The sequence below is a fragment of the Pteropus vampyrus genome, unplaced genomic scaffold (assembly GCF_000151845.1).
Source record: "Pteropus vampyrus isolate Shadow unplaced genomic scaffold, Pvam_2.0 Scaffold394, whole genome shotgun sequence".
Lineage (NCBI taxonomy): Eukaryota > Metazoa > Chordata > Mammalia > Chiroptera > Pteropodidae > Pteropus > Pteropus vampyrus.
In genome coordinates this window covers 1,000,063-1,020,993 of record NW_011889175.1, presented here as the reverse complement: position 1 = coordinate 1,020,993, position 20,931 = coordinate 1,000,063, and the positions used below count along the sequence as shown (strand labels likewise).

General features: G+C 49.1%; 1 protein-coding gene across 32 annotated transcripts; it reads right to left on the bottom strand.

Annotated features, from left to right (window-relative positions):
* Positions 1-780: 780 nt before the first annotated feature.
* SLC9A5 (solute carrier family 9 member A5) lies at positions 781-20,840 on the bottom strand. Of its 32 annotated transcripts, none has more exons than XM_011380470.2 (16): positions 19,258-20,840; positions 16,133-16,435; positions 14,532-14,695; positions 14,269-14,347; positions 13,805-13,982; positions 13,007-13,227; positions 12,589-12,791; positions 12,276-12,365; positions 12,108-12,178; positions 11,298-11,427; positions 10,723-10,811; positions 10,433-10,559; positions 6,457-6,627; positions 5,861-5,930; positions 5,099-5,233; positions 781-2,256 (listed from the first exon to the last, which is right to left on the bottom strand). In XM_011380470.2, exons 1-16 carry the CDS (start codon positions 19,448-19,450, stop codon positions 1,784-1,786), a joined length of 2,697 nt encoding a protein of 898 aa, XP_011378772.1. In that variant the 5' UTR covers positions 19,451-20,840; the 3' UTR covers positions 781-1,783. The 32 variants fall into 32 exon arrangements, 14 of the variants coding, with proteins under 14 accessions (XP_011378772.1, XP_023379272.1, XP_023379283.1 ...); XM_023523504.1 differs by having other exon boundaries at positions 5,861-5,927; XM_023523515.1 differs by having other exon boundaries at positions 13,805-13,896.
* Positions 20,841-20,931: the final 91 nt, after the last annotated feature.

Genomic DNA, 20,931 nt, shown 5'->3' with positions numbered 1-20,931 from the left:
GATCAATAGAGACAGAAGGTAGGTTAGTGATTACGTAGGACCAGGCAGAGGGTGAGGAGTGACTGGTAATGGGTACAAGGTTTCATTGGGGGATGATAAAAATGTTCTTAAGATTGTGCTGAGGGTTGCACAACTCTGACTGACTATATTTAAAAACCTCTGAACTATACATTTTAAATGGGTGAATTTTATAGTATGTGTGTTATATTTTAGTAAAGATAGATTTATTTAAAAAAAAAATCCTTCAGACACAGTGTAAATTAAATCTGGGACTGTTTCCAAGGATTGCTATCCCTAAATGTTTCTGGACCCTACACTACCCCATTTGTATCATAAGCGCTCAGGGTAACGAGTTCTCTTGAGATTGCCTTCCCACCCGCCATGTGCAGAGAAAGCTTCTGTTCATTTGTCCTACACCTACTTCCAGGTTTTCAAGGAAGGCTTATCCGGTCCCAGTGTGGCTACATCTTTGGGCACCGTGGCACCTGACTTCTGAGGTTTCCTAGGCTAGGCTTCCCCATTTTGTGCACTCCCAGTTCTGTGACCCTGTGCCCATACAGTGATCCCCTGGACTGCTACTGCAGGCCCGTGAAAGGAGACAATATTGGGAAAGCACAGAAGAGGCGGGAGGGAGGGAGGGCCAAATGAATAGTCCTTTCCAGGATCCGCCGTCCAATCCCAGAAGCTCTGAGGCAGGCAGCTGGAAGTTTCCACTTCCCTCACCAGATGCCCTTGTTGCCACCCCCTGCCCCTAGGACCCCGAGACACATGGACATTGGATACTCATCCATCCAAGAGATGTTTAATGTATCTTCAGGTCAAGGTACAAAACACAGGGCAGGTGCTAACCCCAGGAAAGTCACCTGCCACCCAGTCAGCCCCCTTACCACTATAGCCAGGCATCCCAGTCCCTAGAAGAGTAGGGCAGTGGCCCTGGGATACCTAGCTCCTTTCCTTTATGGAGAATGTCAAGGAAGTAATGTGGGAGCCCAGAGGCCACTGCTTCCGTTCCTCAGAAAACCCAGACCCAAGGAACTGTTAAGTCCAGACTTAGACACAGAGCAGCAGATCCCCAGAGCAACTCAAAGAAACAGCTCTGATCTGAAGCTGGGCCTGGCCCTGTGGCTTTGGTCCGAGAAAAGAAGGAACTATTTCCCCAGTAACTGGAAGCAAAGGGGAGGAGATAAAGCAAGAAGTGGAGACAGATTCTCACTGCCCTAAAAAAACTGACTGTGGGTAGCTGACCCAACAGGGCAGCAAAGCCCGAGGTTGAGGCTTGCTCTACCTCCCACCCCAATCCCTCTGAGGACCAGTCCCTTGATGAACTTCATTGCCAGGGCACTGTCCTTAAGCTAGTGCTAAGGAGGGGGTGGAGGGCAAGAACGGCCAGCATCAGTTAAGATATAATGCCCTTGCTTTGGGGGAAGGCAACACCTGCCTAGAGTGACCCCAGAAGACCTACTGGGGAAAGGGCATCAGCTACCCAAGTCTCTGGGCCTAGCTCCTAGAAGCTTTGGACTGGGTCTTGAGCCAGGGTTAGGACCTTACTAAAAGGGAATGTGGCAGGAGTTAGGAGCAGGGGTGATGTTCAAAGGGTCCCTGTGAGGACTAGCCCAGGAGACCGTTCTGACTCCTCCCATTCTTACTCCTCCTAAGGAGCCCAGTTGCCACTTCAGTCCAGGCCCCTCTGACCCCATGTCAGGCAGAGTGGGCTCCTCTGCCCTTTGTGCAGGGAACACTTCCACAGGGGGTCCGGACTCGGGCTCCTTCCTGAGTCCCTGGGCTACAGCCGGCCACCTCTGTTGAACTGGATGCACCAGTAGGAATTGGCGGTGCCTGGGCTAAGATGAGAGTGGTCCTCGTGTTCCATGAGGGGCTGTAGCTCCTGCTGCCGGGGGACGTCAGCGCTGCTCTCACTGCGAGACCGGCCAGCCTTGGCCAGGCTTGGGGGAAAGGCGAAGCTAGGGCGCAGATCAGAAGGCAGATCAAGAGGGGTCTGGGGCTCTTCAGCAGCCAGTGGGCGGGGAGGCAAGCGGGTCATAGTCGGGGCCTGGGTACAGGGCGGGGATGCCAGGCTCTCCAGAGATGAGATGCTCTGGTTCCAGCCTGTTTGCATGTCCACAGGCACAATCTTGGTGGTTTCCGAGGAAACATAGACTGCCAGGTCCCCCTGCCCACTCTTCCAGGGTAGCTCCTTCTCTGCACAGGTTGGAGACGGGGGGATGATTCGTGGGCTGGGGCACACCTCGAGGCTCCCTGGGGACAGAGAGTACACATACGCTCATTTCCAACACAATGGAATCCTCAAGTATAAGCACATTTTCATAAATAAATTCATTCCACAGTTGCCATATTACATCCATTTGTGTGATTATTTGATGAATGCCTTGCTAAAGAAAAGCTCCACAGCTGGTTTCATTATATGTTGTATCCCCACGACCTAGCACAGGGCTGGGCACATAGTGGTCGCTTAATAAATACCTACTGAAAAATGAAAATAACTAAAGCAAGAGAAAGGAGTCAGGCAGGAAAAAAGCCCCATCTGCAATCAGTTCTCATTCACCTTGTAGCACCAATCTCAGAAACCACATCCTGCCAAGCCCCACCCGAGAGTGAGGTGGCTGTGAGAGTGAGAAAGATATCAAAACTCCAGTTAAAGGCTCTGCTGGGAGCCCTGCCAGGACACTCACCACAGCCCTTTAGTGGGACAGAGCCCAGGAGTGTGAGCTCATGCAAACCTAATAGCAGGCTAAAGCTGTGCCGCAAAGATGCCAGAGCACTGGGGACATGAGGTGAGAATCCCAGAATGCTGGCAAGGGGTTGGAAGGCTCAGCCCCTGCATGACAGGAAGTCTGAGGTTCTGAAACAGGAAACCTGGAAAAGAGAAGCCCTCTGGCCACCTGCCACCCCCTGCCCTCCAAAGTCAAACACAATTCCTTGCATATAATAGGTGCTCAGTATGTATCTGCTCGTTGATAAAGTCGTGAGCAGTCCTATAAACTTGATTGAGTACATTATGAAATGTATCGATGCTGTGATTGAAAATAAAACTACCTCTCTTGAAAGACCTGGAGTTTTAACAAACAACAACAACAACAACAACAACAACAACAACATTAAAACAACACAAAACTTCAATATTCACCTTTGGAGGATGCTAGGGAACTAACTCATGGTCTGAAAACTGATAAATAAAGAGGAAAAATCAAGCATTTATCCATTCTTTCTTGTATGAACTATATATCTCAAAGTAACTAAGTAATTGATGAAGGGAACTTTTTTTCATAGAAGTATTCCTGCTAATAAATGCAGACAAAAAAAAATAGATGTAGAATATCACCATTGTGCAACCCCTAATGAAATGCTGAATCTGGCAGTGATCAACAGTGGCTGTTAAGACCATTTGATGAAAACTAACAGGGAACTTGATCAGGCTAATTACGTCTGAACCCAGTGTTCGATGCAAACCTCACAAAAAGAGAGACAACCAGATGATATGTGCTTCCTGATATGATGCAACCAACTATAAAGTATTTTTACTAAAAAATGGAAACTGAAATCTGATCTAGATGTAATTACCTGATCTAGATGTAATTACCAGTTTCAAGAAAATATACGATTTGCTAAGAATATGAGACGGTCTAGATATACAAAGTCAGAGAAGTTGGGGGAGAACATACAGGAAGAAGGGGTTACAGAGTGATTGGGAACCACACATTGAATGGACTAATTCAGTTTTTTAGACTTTTATCTAATAAAAATAAAGGAAATATTAGGGACATTGAAACATACTAAATGACACTTTGGGAATACAATCAGCAAAATCTACACAAGAAAATACTGTGAGATAAATAATCAGGTTATTTCAATAAATACATTGCTGGGGGAAAGAGTAGATAGCGGGGGGCATGGGGGGAACCCTTAAAAACTTGACACCATTGACAAGTTAAAACAGATACTTCTTTGTTGTGGGGTGGGGGGCGGGGGCGGCTGTCCTGTGCATTCTAGGATGTTTAGCAGCATCCCTAGCCTCTACCCACTGAATACAAGTGTAGCCCTCCAGTTGTGACAATCCCAAATGTCTCTAGACAATGCCAAATATCCCCTGGGGGACAAAATCATTCCACCATGACTGCCTTGAGAGCCGCTACTAAAGATTAAAAGAGACTTATCAACCTAAAGCAAAAATGGGCCTTGTCTGGATTTTTATTTGAACAAATCTGTTTAAACATGTATATGTATATATAAAGACAATCTGGGAAATTTGATCTTTAACTGGATATTCAATAACTAAGATTTTAAATATGATAATGGTATTATGGTTATATTTTTAAAGATATAATTTAGAGATATTTTTAGAGATATACGCTGAAGTATTTATTTTCAAAGTGATATTATACTGGTGATTTGTTTTAAAAGAGCCCAGTGAAGAAAAGGACATAGTGAGGATGCAGATGAAATAAGACTGGTTAGGAGGAGGCAATTATTAAAGCTGGGTAATAGACAGATGGGCATTCATTTTATTATTCTATTGTATATTTTGAAATTTTCTATAATAAAAAAATATTTAAAGACACCTGAGGGTGCTTGAGCCAACTAGCAGTGATAGTTAGCATTATGAATGAGATAGGTCTCCACATATGAAAACATGTATATATTGTCTTTTATCTTCAATAATTCCATTTTGATGAGTTCAGGCTCCTCCCCCAGGACAGCCTACCGCCTTTATCAGGGATTCTACCTGAGGGTAGGTGTAGTGAGCATGGGTCACAATAGAACCTGTTGTTAGCTTTGCTTGTCACCTCGTGTTTCTCACCAAACTATAAAGGAAGGCAGCATGATGGTGAAAAGACTGTGGGCTTTGGAGTCAGATAGGTCAGTTTCAAATTCAGGTTCTGCTGTGGGATGCTAGACAAGTCCCAAGTCCACATATTGGTTGTCGTGAGAGTGGATGCTCAGTAAATGCTGGTTGATGAATGAATGAATGATTAGGAAAAGGAGGTTTTCTGGAGTAGAGGCTGTGAGTGAAAAGGGAGGAAGCCAACTGCACAGGTCCAGCTTGCTCCAGAGGGGAGGGAGGCAGGGAGGAAGCCATTACCTGAGAACTTGCCTTCTTGGAGAACCTCACTGGTGGCCCGAGCCACAAAGATGATCCCCTCATCGTCTTCCTTCTCTGTCTCCGAACTGTCACTCTCCTCTTCCTCCTCAGATTCCACAGTTAAGATCACAGCAGCTGGACAAGGACAAGAGATGAGTGAGGTAGCTACCCCAGCAGCTGCCTCTTGCTACTGCAACCCCAAGCCAGCTCCTGTCTACCCAGGGAGAGCCCACAGTTGACAGAGGCACCTGGTTTCTGCTCTGGCTGCTTCAGCACTGGCCTAGGGATTTGGCCTAGAATCACAGATCCCAAGGAGGCAACCAGGGAAGCAGAGTCCTCAGAGGAAGCTATACTTTCAAGTTCTCCCATCCTCTTCTCTTAGCCTCAGATCCTATCATCAACTGAAAACATGAATATTTGGAGAGCTACAAGGGCCATCAATGTTCAGCTCACCCTGGTTTTGCAGACGGGACACTGGGCCCCAGGGTCCACCCATCCTTCAAGGCTCAGACCAAACTCCTCCCTTCTCCATGACACCTTTTCCAAGTCCTCAGGGACTGTAACCTGTAGTTTGCTATCAGACACCTCCTGTCACAAATAGTCTAATAAATGCTTTGAACACAACCAGCTTTGAAATCAAGTTGGAGAGGAAGAGCCTCAGCCCATGGTATTAAATACAGCACAGAGGAGGATTCAGGCTGATGGGCTCCTGCCCTTTCCCTACCCCTCCCATGCTCAACATCACCCCTCCTCTGTGCTTGCCTGTATCCGGAAAGCCCAAGTCTCGAGGAGGTTTCCCATTTGTAGCCGCAGTGTTAGCCACACCATTCTTCTGAGGACCAAGAAAAAAGCTTTAAGCCTCTGGCCCTGGCTCCAAATTCCAACTCTGTTTTCTGGTAGGGTCAACAGGAAGATGAGTCTTCCTGACACAGCAGGGGAGGCAATCTGTGTCAGTCCCAATGGTTCTACCATCCCTTGAGCCCCTTAGGCAAGTGTTGTGGAGTCTGAGTAAACCATGGCCCAGGATGGGCTCTTGATGCATTAGCCTAGGCTGAATTAGGGGCTTATGGAGGTGCCTGCCCCCACAAGGAATCTGCCTTTCTCCTGCTCATTTCACCTCTGGTAGGAGGTCCAGCAGGTGATTGCATGGCCAAGAAGCTACTCTCCCACTGAAGGCCGCACCTTACCCTTCTGGGGCTCCAGGAAGACACAAAAGGGAACTCAAACTGCTACAGCCACCAGGTCCCTGAGGATTATCCAATTAGTGGTCCTCCTGAGTTTCATTCCAACACTTAGGGGCTCAAAATTGCACGCTATCAGCCTCTGGCCCCAAACAGAAGTCCCAAATGAGCACGTGCCTTCTTGCAGCCAGCCTTGCGGGGTCGTGGCTTGCTCTTGGTGAAGCAGATATTGTGCTTGGTGGACTTAAAGGACTCCAGTCGCCGCTTCATGTTCTGCTGGAAGACCTCCTTGTCCTGCCGCTCCTGTGCATCCTCCAAGATGAAGTGGCGGCTGCAGCTGGCTTTGTACTGGTAATGACAGCCCCGCCCTGCCATGAGGCTGAGTACCTTGGCCTCCCTACAGGAACCCCAGGCCACAGCCCCATGTTCGCCATAGGCCCTGCTGGCTGTGTTTTTTGAGAACTAGCCATGGATTAAAATAGATAGATAGATAGATAGATAGATAGATAGATAGATAGATAGATAGATAGATACTATAGGAATCCGCCAGACACTCTGTATTTTCAGTTCACTGAGGAAAAACTTTCCTTATCTCAGAACCTAACTCCTCCAAATCTGGTTTCCCCTATCCCCTACTGCCCTTTCCCAATTCTCTCTAATTTGAAGTGTTAAGAGGCAGAGGGCTACTCTGAGACCATGGGGGACATTACTTTCTTGCATCTCTAGTTATGAACCTCGTCCCTTGCCTGGCCCACATGCTCACTTCTAGCTACACAGGATTCTTTCTCCAGGTAGAACTCTCCAGAGAGCCATTCCTACAACCACCACCATAATACCTCGGGCTGCACTTTGAACTCCCATAACTATCTCTCCTGACACCCTGGACCCTCTCTTGGTCCAACAACTACCTAGGCCCAGTTCAGGACCAACCCCATCATCTGTTCCTTCCAACTCTTTCTAATAAAGACCAAGCCTACTACACTCACCTACACTGCCTCCATCTCAGCCCTTGGCTCTTGGCAGCCTTTTCATTATCTAGTGGTAATCCCCCAAGTACTGTCAATGTGTTTGAAATCACCTTGTCTTGCCTCACCCATTCCCAGCCTGGTCCCTTTCCTACATCTCATCTTTTCTGCTTCCTTGGACTAGTTATAAGAGCTCCCTGCAAGTCTCCCATCTATTCCTCTCTATATACTCACCCAGAGGTACCCCTCTCTCGGGGAAATGAAGGGAGGGGTTTGGTTCCTTCACAGGGCTCATAAATCCCCAATCCTAGCCTCCACTTTGCTTAGCTCACTCTTTCCTGCTTCCACCAGTTCCCTGCTCCTTCTATTTCTCCCTCTCCTGCTCCTTCAATCCCTCCCTCACCACTGGCCCCTCCACTCTGCTTTTAAGCATGCTCCTGCCCTTACCTCCTTGAAGAAAGCCTTTCCATTGATGCCATTGCCTCCTTTTTGCTGCCAAACTTTTATACTTTGATTTAGACACTTTTGCTCATACCCATTACTTTCTTCAATACCAGAAATACAACTGCAGGGTCCACAACTCCCAGCGCTGCCTTTTCTCTGGTCACCAGTGTCATGGCCTCTGGTTAGGCACTGGCCTCACCTCTGTGCAGCATCGAGCCCTCCTTCTGCCCCTCCTTTGTTGGTTCCCCTTCTTTTTCTTCCATGTGCATTTCTCACAGTGTTGTCCTTTGCCCTCCTCTCTTCTTTCTAAATGCTCTCCCCAGCAAAGATATCCATTCTCTCAGTTTCAGCTAACCCAGTAATAGAAATCTGTGGTTCCCAAACACCAGCTATCAGATTAGCTGCATTTGAATCACCTGGGGGACTTATCAAAAGCACAGAGTCTTCTTCCATTCCATACTATAGAATCAGAATCTCCAGGAGGTAAAGCCAGGAATAGGTATCTAGCAAGCTCCCTGGGAGAATTCTGATGTAGTCAGGTAAGGAAACCTCTGATAAAGATTGCTTCCAAATCTTTATCTCCAGTGCTTATCTCTCTCTTAAATTATAATCTTATATTTCTAACTGCATACAAGACACTTCTGTCTCTCTCTGATGATATATCTGTGAAGAACATGAGGAATTATAGATTGTTATAGTATAACTAAGTGAATTCATTACTGGCTAAGTAAACGTACCCCAAAAATTCTTGATCCATTTCAGTCTGGAGGAAAGTCTTTAGTAGCATACCACAGGGCTCTGTCCTCAGCTCTATCCTGTTCAACATTTTTATGTTGATTTGGATGGATACAGATTTAACCGCCTTAGCAAGTTTTTACATGATGTGAATCTGAGCAGATATTTGGTGGCAGACATGGGATCCAAACGATGGAATGATGGGCTAAATCAAATAAGATGACATTTAACAGGAACAAGCACAATCTCACTCCAGTTTTTCTGACTACACAAGAACTGGTTGGACTGAACCCACTAACCAATCTTATACACACACATCCACAGACAACCAATCAGTATTTCCATCCTGATGTATAGAAAGAAATACATAACATACCTATGAATGTTCCTGAATCTGACCAGGCCTTTAGATCTAACTACCAGGAAACACAGGGGAGGAAGGAACATGTTAAATATCACCAATGAAATATAATTAGCAAACCTATAAAATGGGAAATTTTCTGAGACACAGTACCTAGTTTCTTCCAGAAATAAATAACAAGAGGAAAAAAAGAGGGAGACAGAACTACTATAGTTTTTTTAAGTAAAGAGACATATTTACCAAATACAAAATATGGACTTTGGATCCTGATTTAAACATACCATCTGGAAAAAGATATTTATGAACACTGACTGGATATTTGATGTGAAAAGGAATTACTGTTATTTGTTGTAAGCAATAATGGTACTATGATTATTTTTTAAAAAGTTCTTGCTACCTAGAAATACATACTAAAATATTTAGAGATGATATGCTATCTGGACTTTGCTTTAAGATAATTAAGTGTGGGTGGCGTATGGTGGGGCCTAGAATGTAGCAAGATTAACCATGCGTTGATAATTATTGAAGCTGGGTGATGGATAAATGAGTTATTTTATTCTCTCTAGTTTTGTGAATGAGTGGAACTTCCTATTAGGAAAAAAAGTAAACAAAACAAAACAAAAGAACCCCGAGTTGGCTGAGATAGAGTGTAACAGCCATGGACTGAGGAAGATGCTGAGTTTGCCTGATTGGAAGGACAGTATGGGGCCTCAGGGTCGAGAGCCAAAGCAGCAGGGGTTTGGGGTGCGGAAAGAAAATGGCAAGTTCTAGAACTAGAAAAATAAGACAGGCCTTGTGCCATTACCTGGCCAACCACAGCTAAAATAGCACCTTCCATTCTGGATCTCTTTTCTTATGACCAGAGAAGATACGCCAGGGAGAGGAAATGCTGGTCTGAGGGCAGAAGGCCTGTGTGGAAGGGAACTATCTTGAAAGCTTTGAAAACTTATTCTGCAGAGCTGCAGAGAGTTAAATTGGGACCAGTGGGAGAAAATTAAAGGAAGCCAATTCTGTCTCAACAGTAGAAATAATCTTGACTGTTAAAACTGCCAGGACTTACAGGAGGTTGGTGAGAGGCTTCCCATTCCAGCAAGGTTCAAGGTGATGGTTTGCTGCCCCCTTGTGGGGCTGCAACAGGTTTCCTCCTGGGTGGGATGGGCCTTTCAAGCCCCAAAGCTTCTGCATTTAACTAACATTACCTAAAGCAAGTCTGCCTTCCCCATGCTAAGCTGGTCCTGCAGGCTTCCTCAGCATTCTTGCTTGTCTATGACCGCATCAAGACCTTTGTACTCCATCTCCTCCTTTCCTGTCCAGGGCTAATCAGGGCTAGTCCTATGTGTTCCTCTCTCAGCTCTAATCCACTCCAGCTTCCCAACTGGCTTATCCAGCCTCTCAACTCACCCCCTCCAATTTGATCTGCACTCTGCTATCAGAGAAGACATCTTTAAACAGTGCTTGTATCAGGCCAATCCTTACTCAAACAAACAAACAAAAAAACTAAAAGTTATTATCAACAAGTTGAACCCATACTCTTCAACTGGGTATCTATAGTTCTCCACAAGCTGGTGCAACTGCCCCTTGAGCCTGCAGTCATGGCCTCCCCAGACCACCCTTATCCCTTCAGAACTCATGCCCTGCCTGTTCTCACCCTCCGGCGCGGCTTGTAGAGGCCTCCACAGAGCAGATGGTGCATCACAGCATCCTCACGGTCCCGGCCACTACGTACTGTATCAATCACCTGCAGATCCAGACATGCTCCACTGCCACTCTCCCTCCTGCAGGAAGCAGGGAACACATACATGTGCTGCAGAGGCACCAGGAGGCACAGGCCAGGGGAAGGGCAGAAGCAAGCATGCTCACACACCTATCCTAGAAGGGAATCAGAGAGGGCCCAATGGAGAGGAGCTTGAGGAAGGGAAAGTCGGCTCAAGGACTTACAGCAGGTTGGTGACAGAGGTCTCTGCCACAGAATTGCGGCTGGGCATAGAGGGCAGAGTGAGCCCTGCAGAGGATAAGACGTGGCCTCCCTGTGGGGACCAAGGCAGAGGTCAGACAGTAATCAGATCAAGGGTGGCCCAGACAGAGGATAATAAAAAGAATAACAATAGTTAACACTACTCTGCTCTTTTGATGCTTCAGGTACTGTGTCAGGCACTTTACCTATTGAATCTATAAAACTCTGTGACATAGGCACTCTTATTTCTGCTTTCTTACAGTTGAGGAAACTGAGGCTCAGAGAGGATAAGTGACTTACCCAAGGTCACAAGCCTATAAGTGATAAGAACTGAACCACATGTGTTGACTCCGGAGTCCAGCTGTTTCCCACCTTTCTCTACCGCCTGCCAGACTCTGAATATCAGCATCAGGCCAAGCTGGTTCCTGCAGCTGCCACTTCATAAGACTATTGAGTTTGCTCGGAATTCACAACTCCCTGCTCAGGGCCTGTCTGCTGTCACCCGCTCCTGCCCTGCCCTGCTGGCTACCTGCCCACCTATCACTAGCTGCCGACCCACCTGGTCCACGAAGCTGATGGCATCCCGGATGTTGAGTCTGTAGTACACATCCCAGATCTGGTCCCGGATGCGGTAGGCTGACCGCCGCATCAGCAGCTGACTCAGGTACTTCTTGTCAAACTGCTCCCACCTACGGAGGATGCCACACCCAGCCCTGAGTACCATCCCCAAGGCCTGGCTGGCTGGCCCTTCCTCAGATGGGGCAGGGGCACCACCAGCACTGGCTTGTCTCTCTTGGCATCAGCCTCAGTTAGGGAGAATCTCAAAGCTAGTCCCTGCCCCACAGTGTTATGGGAAAGCCTGACATTAATTGAAGTTATTACAAATAACTGTAAAATTGCAACCATGACAAGAACTACAGTGGGTAATTATAGAATATGATAGGGATTTATCCTAGTCAGGGAGGCCAGAAAAGACCTCCCTAAAGATTTAATGCCTTTGGTGAGATCTGAAGGATAAACAGAGGTTAAGTAGGAGAGAGGGAGGCAAAGGAATGTTCTAGCAAAGGTCCCAGTGGCCGGGGTGGGAGCAGTATAGTGAGTCCTGAGGTTCTAAACTAGGGTCCATGTAATTATCAGGCAGACGGTCAAAGGCAGAGCAGAGCACAGTGAGGCTGGAGTCCAGCAGGTGCGGGAGCCTCGCCTTATCCTGAGAGTACTGGGATGCCACGGAAGGGCTGAAGGCAGAGATCACTCAGGCTGAGCCTGGCTGTGTCCCTTCTCAGGAATATGGCACATCCCCCATGCAGCCCTGGCTGGTGGGGCTGCTGCTGCTGCTGCTGCTGAAGGAGCTTCGGGGCAGCTCCCTCACCTGTCCCTCCAGTAGTGATAGCCATGGTGCCCCACAACGTCCTCCACTGCAGCCAGAATGTGGTCAAAAGTCTAGAAGGGGGGTGGGTAGGGGGACTGGATCAGGACTCTGCTCAAAATAGGAGAAGGGAGAGAGGGACAGGTGGAGGGATGGGGTTCTGGTACCCACGTGCTCATGCAGCTCCTCGTTCAGGGTAGGTTTGTGATGTTCACGCCTCTTCACCTTCAGCCATTTGACCAGTGGCTTGATGGTCAGGCCCTACAGACAGGCAGCAGGTGAGCCCTCCCCTATCCAGTTCCCTGCTGCCTTTCTCTCCCCATAATTAGGCCTTAGCTTTTGAATCTCACCTCACTACACTCAAGGTCTGGGAAGTCAGGTCCCTGTACCCCTAGCAGGAAGAGGAGTCCTTGTCCCAAAGGTGCCAAGCCTCCCCCAGGGCCTGCTATACCCTCTCCGCACCCAGCATTGTAGTCTCTCCCACCTGCACGATGACTGTGAAGAAGACGACCACAATAGTGGTGGCCACAAAGTAGTCCTTGGCAGGAACCTTGGTCCTATCCAGTAGGATGACGAGAGCAAAGGCCACAGCCCCCCGCAGACCCCCATAGGACATCACCACCTGGTCAATCTTGTCCAGAGGGGCCAGCCGGAATTGATTCAGCACCCATGTCTGCAGGACTACACCTACATCAGGAGGAAGGCCAGTGGGAGCAGGGGGTTGGGAATGGAGGGCACTGGGAGTGATGGCACCAAGTATCTGGGTGAAGGTCTGACAGGGGCAGGGAAGGGTGAGCAATAAGGGGAGACTTAGGAATTGACAAGGATGTGGAATCAGATTAAGGGATGAGCTGGGGCAGGGGCAGGAAGGAGAGTGGAAAAGCAGAGGGTGCCAGCAATACCGAGGGCTCGGAAGAACAGGATGAAGAAGAGGGTGCCCAGCACCAGCCCAGAATCCCAGGCCCACTTAGAAGAGTCCACAGCGGAGATGCCAAGCAGCATGAAGATGACAGTTTCAGCGCAGCTGGCTAGAGTCTTCATTGTGTATTTGACAGCTGTGCGTGACTTATGGGAGATATTGGCCTCCACATACTTCTTACAGCCCAAGCCACACATAGTCACCCTGAGAGAGGAATGGAGAAACCAGGCAAGTGAGGAAGGGGCGCAGGAGGCATAGCCTCTAGGGTTTGAGCATGCTGCAGGAGAGGGTGTTGCCCATCACAGGATGTCAGACTCTCAGAGCTGAAGCCCAGGAAGCATAGAGACTGTCCAAGGATAGCTAGTGGTAATCCCGGGATAAGAGTCCAAATCTCCATGCTTCCCACTCAGTACCTCCTGGAGGGGATGGTGAGAGAAACATGCTCTGAACAGCATACTCTCTGAGGCACCTTTTGAAGTGCTATGGCCGCCAGAGCCAGTGGCACCTGGCATTGAAGCTGACGCACCAGCTTAGCCCAAACCCCACAGAGCACTCCAAGCAGAGGAAGACTGGGTTCTGGGGTGCCCAGAAAAGTTCTAGAGACAGATCCTGAAACATTACCTGAGGTTTACTGTCTCCCAAAAGGAGTCTGAGGCTCCAGTACCACAAGAGCTCAAGGACACCTATGGATTCCTCAGGATAGTGCTTCTATCCATATGAGGGGCAACCATCTCCAGTGCCCCCTCCCAGCTGCCTGCTTGCAAGGCCCCCCAGGACTCACGCAAGAATGGCGGAGAGCGAGGCCATTTCAGCAGTGAGGTAGGCTGCGTAGGCGAGGAGGAAGACCAGCAGCGGCTCGATGATGCGGACCCGCTTGGTGAAGCGTGTGGTCAGGGCCAGGAGGAAGGCAAAGACTAAGCCCACGGCTGCCCCGCCCAGACTGACCACAAACAGGGAGGCTGGGGGAGGAGTGGGTTGTCAGCGTGACTCCTGGCCTGGACCCTATCTTGGCTGACAAGATTGCTGCCTGGCAGGGAGCAGAGGATGATGCCCACTACACTCCCCGGGGGTCAGGATCCTGGGAAAGCCCCTCCTCAGTTTCTCAGGGCCCCATTTCTCCATAAAGGAGGGAAGAAAATGAGGCAACCTGAATGCCTCCTCTGTCCTGATGCGTTGGGGTCAGGGACTCAGCAACCCAGTGGAGGCAGACCTCCAGTGCCAAGCCGAGAGGGAGGGGATACTGACCGACTCCCTTCAGGTAGTCAGTGGCCTGTACGTTGGCAGAGCCCATCTCCACAAAGGAATTGCAGACCTTGTACAGAACCTGAGGGAGAAGAGAGGAGTCAGAAGCAAAGGGAAGGCAGCAATTGGAACTGCTGGGAGGTGAATGCTGAGACGTATTTCTTTCCCAGGGGACCCAGAGGGAGGGTCTGAGCCTGTTCATATATCCAATTGGTCAGAGTATGGCATTCTAGGATCATGGATAGGAGCCAGCTGAGCACTCTCACCACAGTGACTGCATCATTGAGCAGGGACTCGCCAAAGACGATGATAAAGAGAGTCTCGTTGACATGCACCTCCTCGAAGACAGCCAGAACAGCCACGGGGTCCACTGCTGAGATGAGGCTCCCGAACAGCAGGAAGTCCAGCAAGCCAGCCTGCACTCTAGGGGCTTTTGAGGAACAGATGGGGGACAGTAATTTGTGAGGTATTGAGTCTCTTATAACATTCCCAGTGACAAAGCCAGAATCCACCCCACTGTTAAACAAGGACATCTGGAGGACTTGGGATGGTGAAGAGAGCATCAACCTGCTGGTCAAGAGACTTGAGCCTAAGACCTGGCTTTGCCGCTTACCAACTCTGTGATGTTGGTGCTATCACTGTCACATGAATTCTCTTAGCCTTGCCTCCTCATCTGCCTACCTCACCAGATTGCTGCAAAAATCAGTCCAGGAGATGGCTAAGAAAGCTCTACGTAACCTGAAAAGCTAAAGTGGCATTGACAACAAAAACTGCAACAGCAGTAATAATAATCACCAACAGGTGGAAACTAGCTGCTGACTGGCTTTATTAGGGAGAAGAACAAGAGTGTGCTTTCTCCCACACCTGTGGTTCAAAGCCTAAGGGATGTGACACTCACAATTGCAAGAGGGGGAAAGGATATCCATCTATGAAGGCTGAATATAGTATAATAAGAGGCACAGGTGGGACTTGAACATGTCATATAATCTCTGTGAGCCTTGATTTCCTCATGTATATATATTGGGAATAATAACAGTATCTCCTTCACGAATTTCTTCATTTAGCCAGTGCCTAATACATAGAAAGTACCCTGTTATTAGGATTACTATTATTATTATGGTCTCCCGTCCTCCCTTCCCTTCCTGCCCAAGAGTTCACTGACCTGTTAGGAAAACCAGGTTGGCACCCGCAAGTGAAAATTGTAAACCTCCCCTTGCACCCTGGAAGAAGTCTGAATTACCGACATTCGGGGTTGAATAGATTTAGGGAGCAGGAAATGAGGAAGAAGGGAGCAGGTCAGGACAGCCTGAAGGCAAAGAGCCTCAGTAAAATGGGCCTGTCTTACTTAACTTGGACCCGATATCAAATAAGTTTAAGGGCCTCTATTTTCTTATTCATCGAATGAGATAAATTTTACTCCAACTGTCAAGAGTCAATGGAATAAGTAAAGTGAGAACACCTAGTGTAATGTTTTGCATTTTATGGATGTATAATGTGTATTTATTAAAAATAATAATATGAGCCAGGATGGTAGGCCCTCACAGAAATGGTTAGCTGTGCCTCAGGGGAGCAGAGCTGACAAGTGGTAACAGAGGGCAGGAGGCAGCAGGGTGGTAATACAGGCTTCCCAGCCTTGGCAGCCCACACACAGCTGGGAACCAGGGCCCTGCTCAGCTGTCATGGTGTAGAAGTCCAGACTCAACTGGCAAAAACTTAAATGACAGCTGAAGGCCCTTCTGGAGCATTGCCTTGCACTCCAGTTGGGAGGGCCCCAAGATGGAGCTCTCAGGGTGTAGGTCTCGCCACCATGGGATCTCTAGAGCTGGAGAAGCTTCCCTCTGCCAGCTCAGGTCTAAAGGTTACTCACCCACAAGTCCAGCTTGCTGCAGACCCCAGAGGGCAGCGCCTGTTGTAAAGGCATTCCAGAGTGTGCCCACCACAGCATAGGTGAGGATAGCACCCAAGTTATCAAAGAACAGCCGGCTGGGCATGAAATAGCCTGAGTCCAGCACGATAGGAGGCAGCAGGAAGAGGAAGAAGGTGCCTGGCTCCAACTGGTACTCAGCTTTCTTGGCCACAGCCAAGACAATGCCTCCAAGCACCAGTCCCAGCAAAATCAGCAGGCAGCTCTCTGGGACCAGAGACGTCACCTTCCGAGACAAGTGAAACACTACAAAGCAAGAAGAGGGCCGAAGGTATCAGCTTATGGGTAACACACACACACACACACACACACACACACACACACACACACACACACACACACAGGCCTTTAACCAGTCTTAGAAGGTTATCCAAGGTCAGGACCCCTGACCTTAGAACCAAAGAAGGAGAGAAGAAATTCAGGACTCCTAGAATCTCCAACTTCCCAGGGTTACAAACCCTCCACTGCAGCCAGTTGTCTGTTTCTTGGTGTTCCTATCATAGTAACCTAGGCCGCCATTGCTTGCTTTTTCCATTTCCAGAAATGCCCCCTTCTCTCTACTCTCATCCTCAGGGGACCTCACCTTTCTCTGGTTTCTCTTATCCATAGCCGTTAATTAAACCTCAGCAAATGCTACTCAGTATATTGTTATGTATAATATAGCTGTAAAAATCAGGGCCTCTGGAGCCAGGCTGCCTGGTTTCAAATCCTAGCTCATCTAGTTACTAGTTCTGTGAACTTGGAGCAAATAACTTCACCTCTTTTTCAGTTTTCTCAAGAACAAAATGGGAATAGAAACAGTAATTATCACATAGTACTTTTGTGAGGTTTAAATAAGACAAACTACTCAAAAGCACTCAGCGCAGTGCTTTATAGTAAGCACTCAATAAATGTCAAATTCTTGTGTCCTATCTCCCTAACTAGATGATAATGCATATTATACCTCCTGGAAGCACTATGCTAGCCTAATGTGCTTTTATAATATAGGCTCACCAAGGACTCAGTAATATAAAAAGCATTAGGTTTAGCAGTTAAAAAATCTCCAATTCTTCTGTCTCCATCACTTTCTAATTGTGTGATCTCAGGAAATTATTTAATTTTCCTGAATTTCAATTTCTGCTCCTGTAATATAGAAAAATACTCATCACACAGGGTGAGGATAAAATGATATAGTGTAAATGTGCTAGTAGGATGTCAGACACATAGCAGATTCTCAATAAATATTAATTAAATATGACTCTGGGGGAAAATAATAGCTCTTTACCTAGGAAAAGAGGAGGAGGTATGAAACAAGTTTCTAGCACTATTGCCACTTCTTCCTTTGTCCCCTAAAATAAATTCTTTCGATTTTCCCTTGGTTCCCAATTGCCTTGGGGTGAACACTTCTCACATACAATCCCTGGAGTGGTGGGTAGTAGAGACTTCTGTGTTAACCTGTGTGAAACCCAATGCCAAGACAGTGCCCTTTGGAAGCTGTAGCCAAAGGGCTTAGGACAGTGCCTGGCACATCGTGGGATCTATACAAAGATTTGTTGAATAAAAGTGGGGGGGGGGGGGAATCTCCCAGCAATGAAGCTAGGGGAAGGTATCCCAAACATTCTACCTATCTTTCTCCTCCTCTCTAAGAAATTTTTTTTTTTCTGACTGATGAGGAGGTTCTCTTGTCTTACCTCTAGAGGAGGTATCATCCAAGCTAGGAAAAGCACTATGATTTAAGGGGGAAACTACAGTGGTTGCTATAAACCCTAAATAAGACAAGAACCCTATTGCAGCTCACAGACTTCTCAGCAAACCCAATTTTGGGCTCCCAAAACTAAGGCTCCTCCCACCTTGCTCTCGTGGCTGCCAGGCCTAAGTTCAGTCATAGATCTCCCCACACACAGCCCTACTTTTTTTGGTCCCCCTCTCCTCTTCTTCAGAGACCCTATTCCAGCCTCATCTCCAGAGCATGCATCAACCCCAGCAATCTAAAACCCATCACCAAAGCCTGTTCTCTGACAGAACTAGGCTCCCTGAAGGCATTTCAAGCCCCATTTTCCATTATTAATGGGCTGCCACAGCAGAATGGAGAGCTCTCCAGTTCCTGCCCAGCCCCTTTCCCCCCAGCAGTGTCTGTGGGGAAAAAAGGGGGGCAAATTCTAGGCTGTGTAATTCCTACATGAAGACTGTATTAGTGAAACTGGAGTACAGGCTGTGCCAGCATAGATGGGGAGTGAATAGCAACGTTCAGCTATAATTAGTCACCCCCATAGCAGAGCCTGCACAACAGGGAGAAGGAGGAGGGTCTCTGGTGGGAGGAGGGACCACTGGCTGCTCAGAAGAAGGGAGGAGAAAGCAGAGGCAAGGAAAAGCAGTTCTATTCAAGGAAAGGAATCTGAAGCACACCTTCAATGTGCAGACTGAAGGAGGTCGGATGTATGAAAGCATCTAGTGCAGGCAGCACATACATAGTAAGGCCCCAATAAACGGAAGTTTCTTCTACCCTGAAGTGGGAAGACTATAGACCTGAACTGGAGGGTTGGAGGGGTTGGTTCCAGAGCTAGTTACAAGAAGGGGGTATCTTTAGGGGAAAAGAGGAGGAGTAAGGGAAAAGCGGCAGTTTAGTATCCCAAGGGAGTGGACATTTGGACCTAGTATCCAGGGAAAACTGTTCCTCAGGACCAGGATGCCCGGGTTTGCCAGATAACACCATCCCCTCAATGTCCCCACACGTCCTCGCCGCTGACAGCGGTTTCTTGGCAGCTGGGGATTGGTGGAGAAGAGGGCAGCCCGAAGGGCTTACTGCAAGGGGAAGAGGGGAGCAGAGAAGGCAAAGGAGTCTAGGGATGAGGCCGGAGAGAGCTGGGGCAGCACTTCGAGAAGGCAAATTCCCAGAGCTCCCATGCAAGGAGAGGAGGGAGATCCACAAGAGGCGGCGCAGGAACTGTATGAGGAGCTCACACTGCGAATTGTGGAATCACAACCTAAGTCCAGGCACTGTGCAAGAAGCCGGCCCGGATCTGGGGACTCGGGGCTGGGGGCGGGTCTGCTGCCCGCCACCAGCTTGAGGTTCTCACACATGCACTCACCGATTTTGGCCAGGCTGGCCACCAGGATCCATAGAGCTACCAAGTAGGGGGCCTCCACCTCGTGCCACTGCCAGCGGAAGAGCGCCAACCCTGGGGGAGGCTCGCGCGGAGACCCCGGCTCCTGGTTGGGTTCTTCGGTTGCTGCCGTCCCCGTCAGGGGCAATCCAAGCAGCGGCAGTGCGACGCGCAGCATCTTGCAGCCTGCCTAGCCGTCCTCCCGGCACTGCACGGCCGCCAGCCCTGTATCGCCGCCGCCGTCGCCTACCGGTCGCCCCAGCGTCACAGACACGTGGGGTGCGCTCCCCACAATCCTGGCTCCGATACACCCAAAGCCAGGTTCGGACAACGAGACCCTACCCCAGGCGTCCGTACTCTGATCCCCTGCTCCTCCCGTCTAAACCAGTCTCAGCTCTGGAAATTCCCCAGTGCAGCCCTCTCCCAAACCCCGCAACCGATCCCTTCCAGTCGGCTCCCCCAAACCTCCTCCAACCTGGATTCAGAGCTGTAAGCAGCCACAGCTCTCCAGAAACACTGGCTCGTCCCACCCTCCAGAGGCGGCAGCCAGCTGAGGGAGGGGACGGGGTCTGCGGGGGAGCGGGATCTAGAATGGAGGAGCGCGTCTCCTCCACTACCAGAGCCCCCACGCGGCGGGAAGCGGATCACTGATACCCAGACCACCGGCGCCGGCGCTGCCGCGTGCAGACGGCAGGGGGCAGCGCGCAGCCGCCTTCTGAGCTGCCCTGCAGAGCCTGGGACCCCCTTCAGGCCCCAGACCAGGGCTGCGCACGCGCACTAGGTGCTCCCAGAAAGCCGTGACGGACAGCGCTATCCCCTAACATCCCCAGAAACTCTAAGGCCCAGACTAGGCCTAGCTCATTCCAGGCTGAGAAGAAAGCCGTTCCTCTTCATGTCCCAAACCGAGGAGCACCCAGATTCCTTCTCCCTCAAACTCTTCTCACATTTTCCATGAAACTCAAGAGAATGCATCTCCTTTCCCTAGAAAACGCAGCCTATCGATTTCCTTCAAACTAAGAGGGAGCCACGCAATTTTTCCCCCCAAATTGAGGGGCATTCGGCTTATCTCGCCCCAAACTGAGGAGGGCTGTCTCCACTTATTCAAATTTTTCCAAAACTGAGGGAAACATGTTCTACCTCCTCCCTCAAACTGAGTCATCCCATCTTTTTCCCAGAACTAGAGGCACCAGTCCCTCTTCTTCACCCAACTAAAGGGAAATGATCCCACCTCTTCCTTCAAAATGAGTGCAATCTAGTTTCATTTATCGCTCCAAACTGAAAGGGATCCATCTCCCTGCTTTCTCCAAATTAGGGAATCCCATCCACGTCGTCCCTCAAACTAAAGGGATCAGGACTATCTCGTCCCTAACCTGGAGGAGACCTGGCCGGCTACTATCTGAAGAAATTTCCGCCCCACCTACCCTAACAATTCCTCAGAGAGCGTAACCTCAACGTTCCACGCCCAAAGATAGCCTCCTGGCGCTCTGCGCACTCTCGAAGGCGGGGCGCGAGCTCGGTTTTCCCGCTCGCCCAGCCAGTGAACTAACGGGATCACGATCGTGCCCTCTGAGTGGCTGGTGGCAAACCCCGCCTCCGGCAGTGGTTGCCCCCCGCGCATTAGGAAACAACTCTTGGCTCCACCCCCTTCCTCGGCTCCGC

Excerpts from the sequence above, each read along its gene's own strand:
- SLC9A5 (XM_011380470.2), bottom strand. The coding sequence starts at position 19,450 with ATGCTGCGCGTCGCACTGCCGCTGCTTGGATTGCCCCTGACGGGGACG. Across the intron at positions 14,348-14,531 it reads TCAATGATGCAGTCACTGTG|GTTCTGTACAAGGTCTGCAA; the intron begins GTGAGAGTGCTC and ends CTTCTCCCTCAG. Across the intron at positions 10,812-11,297 it reads CCATCAGCTTCGTGGACCAG|GGAGGCCACGTCTTATCCTC; the intron begins GTGGGTCGGCAG and ends TGGTCCCCACAG.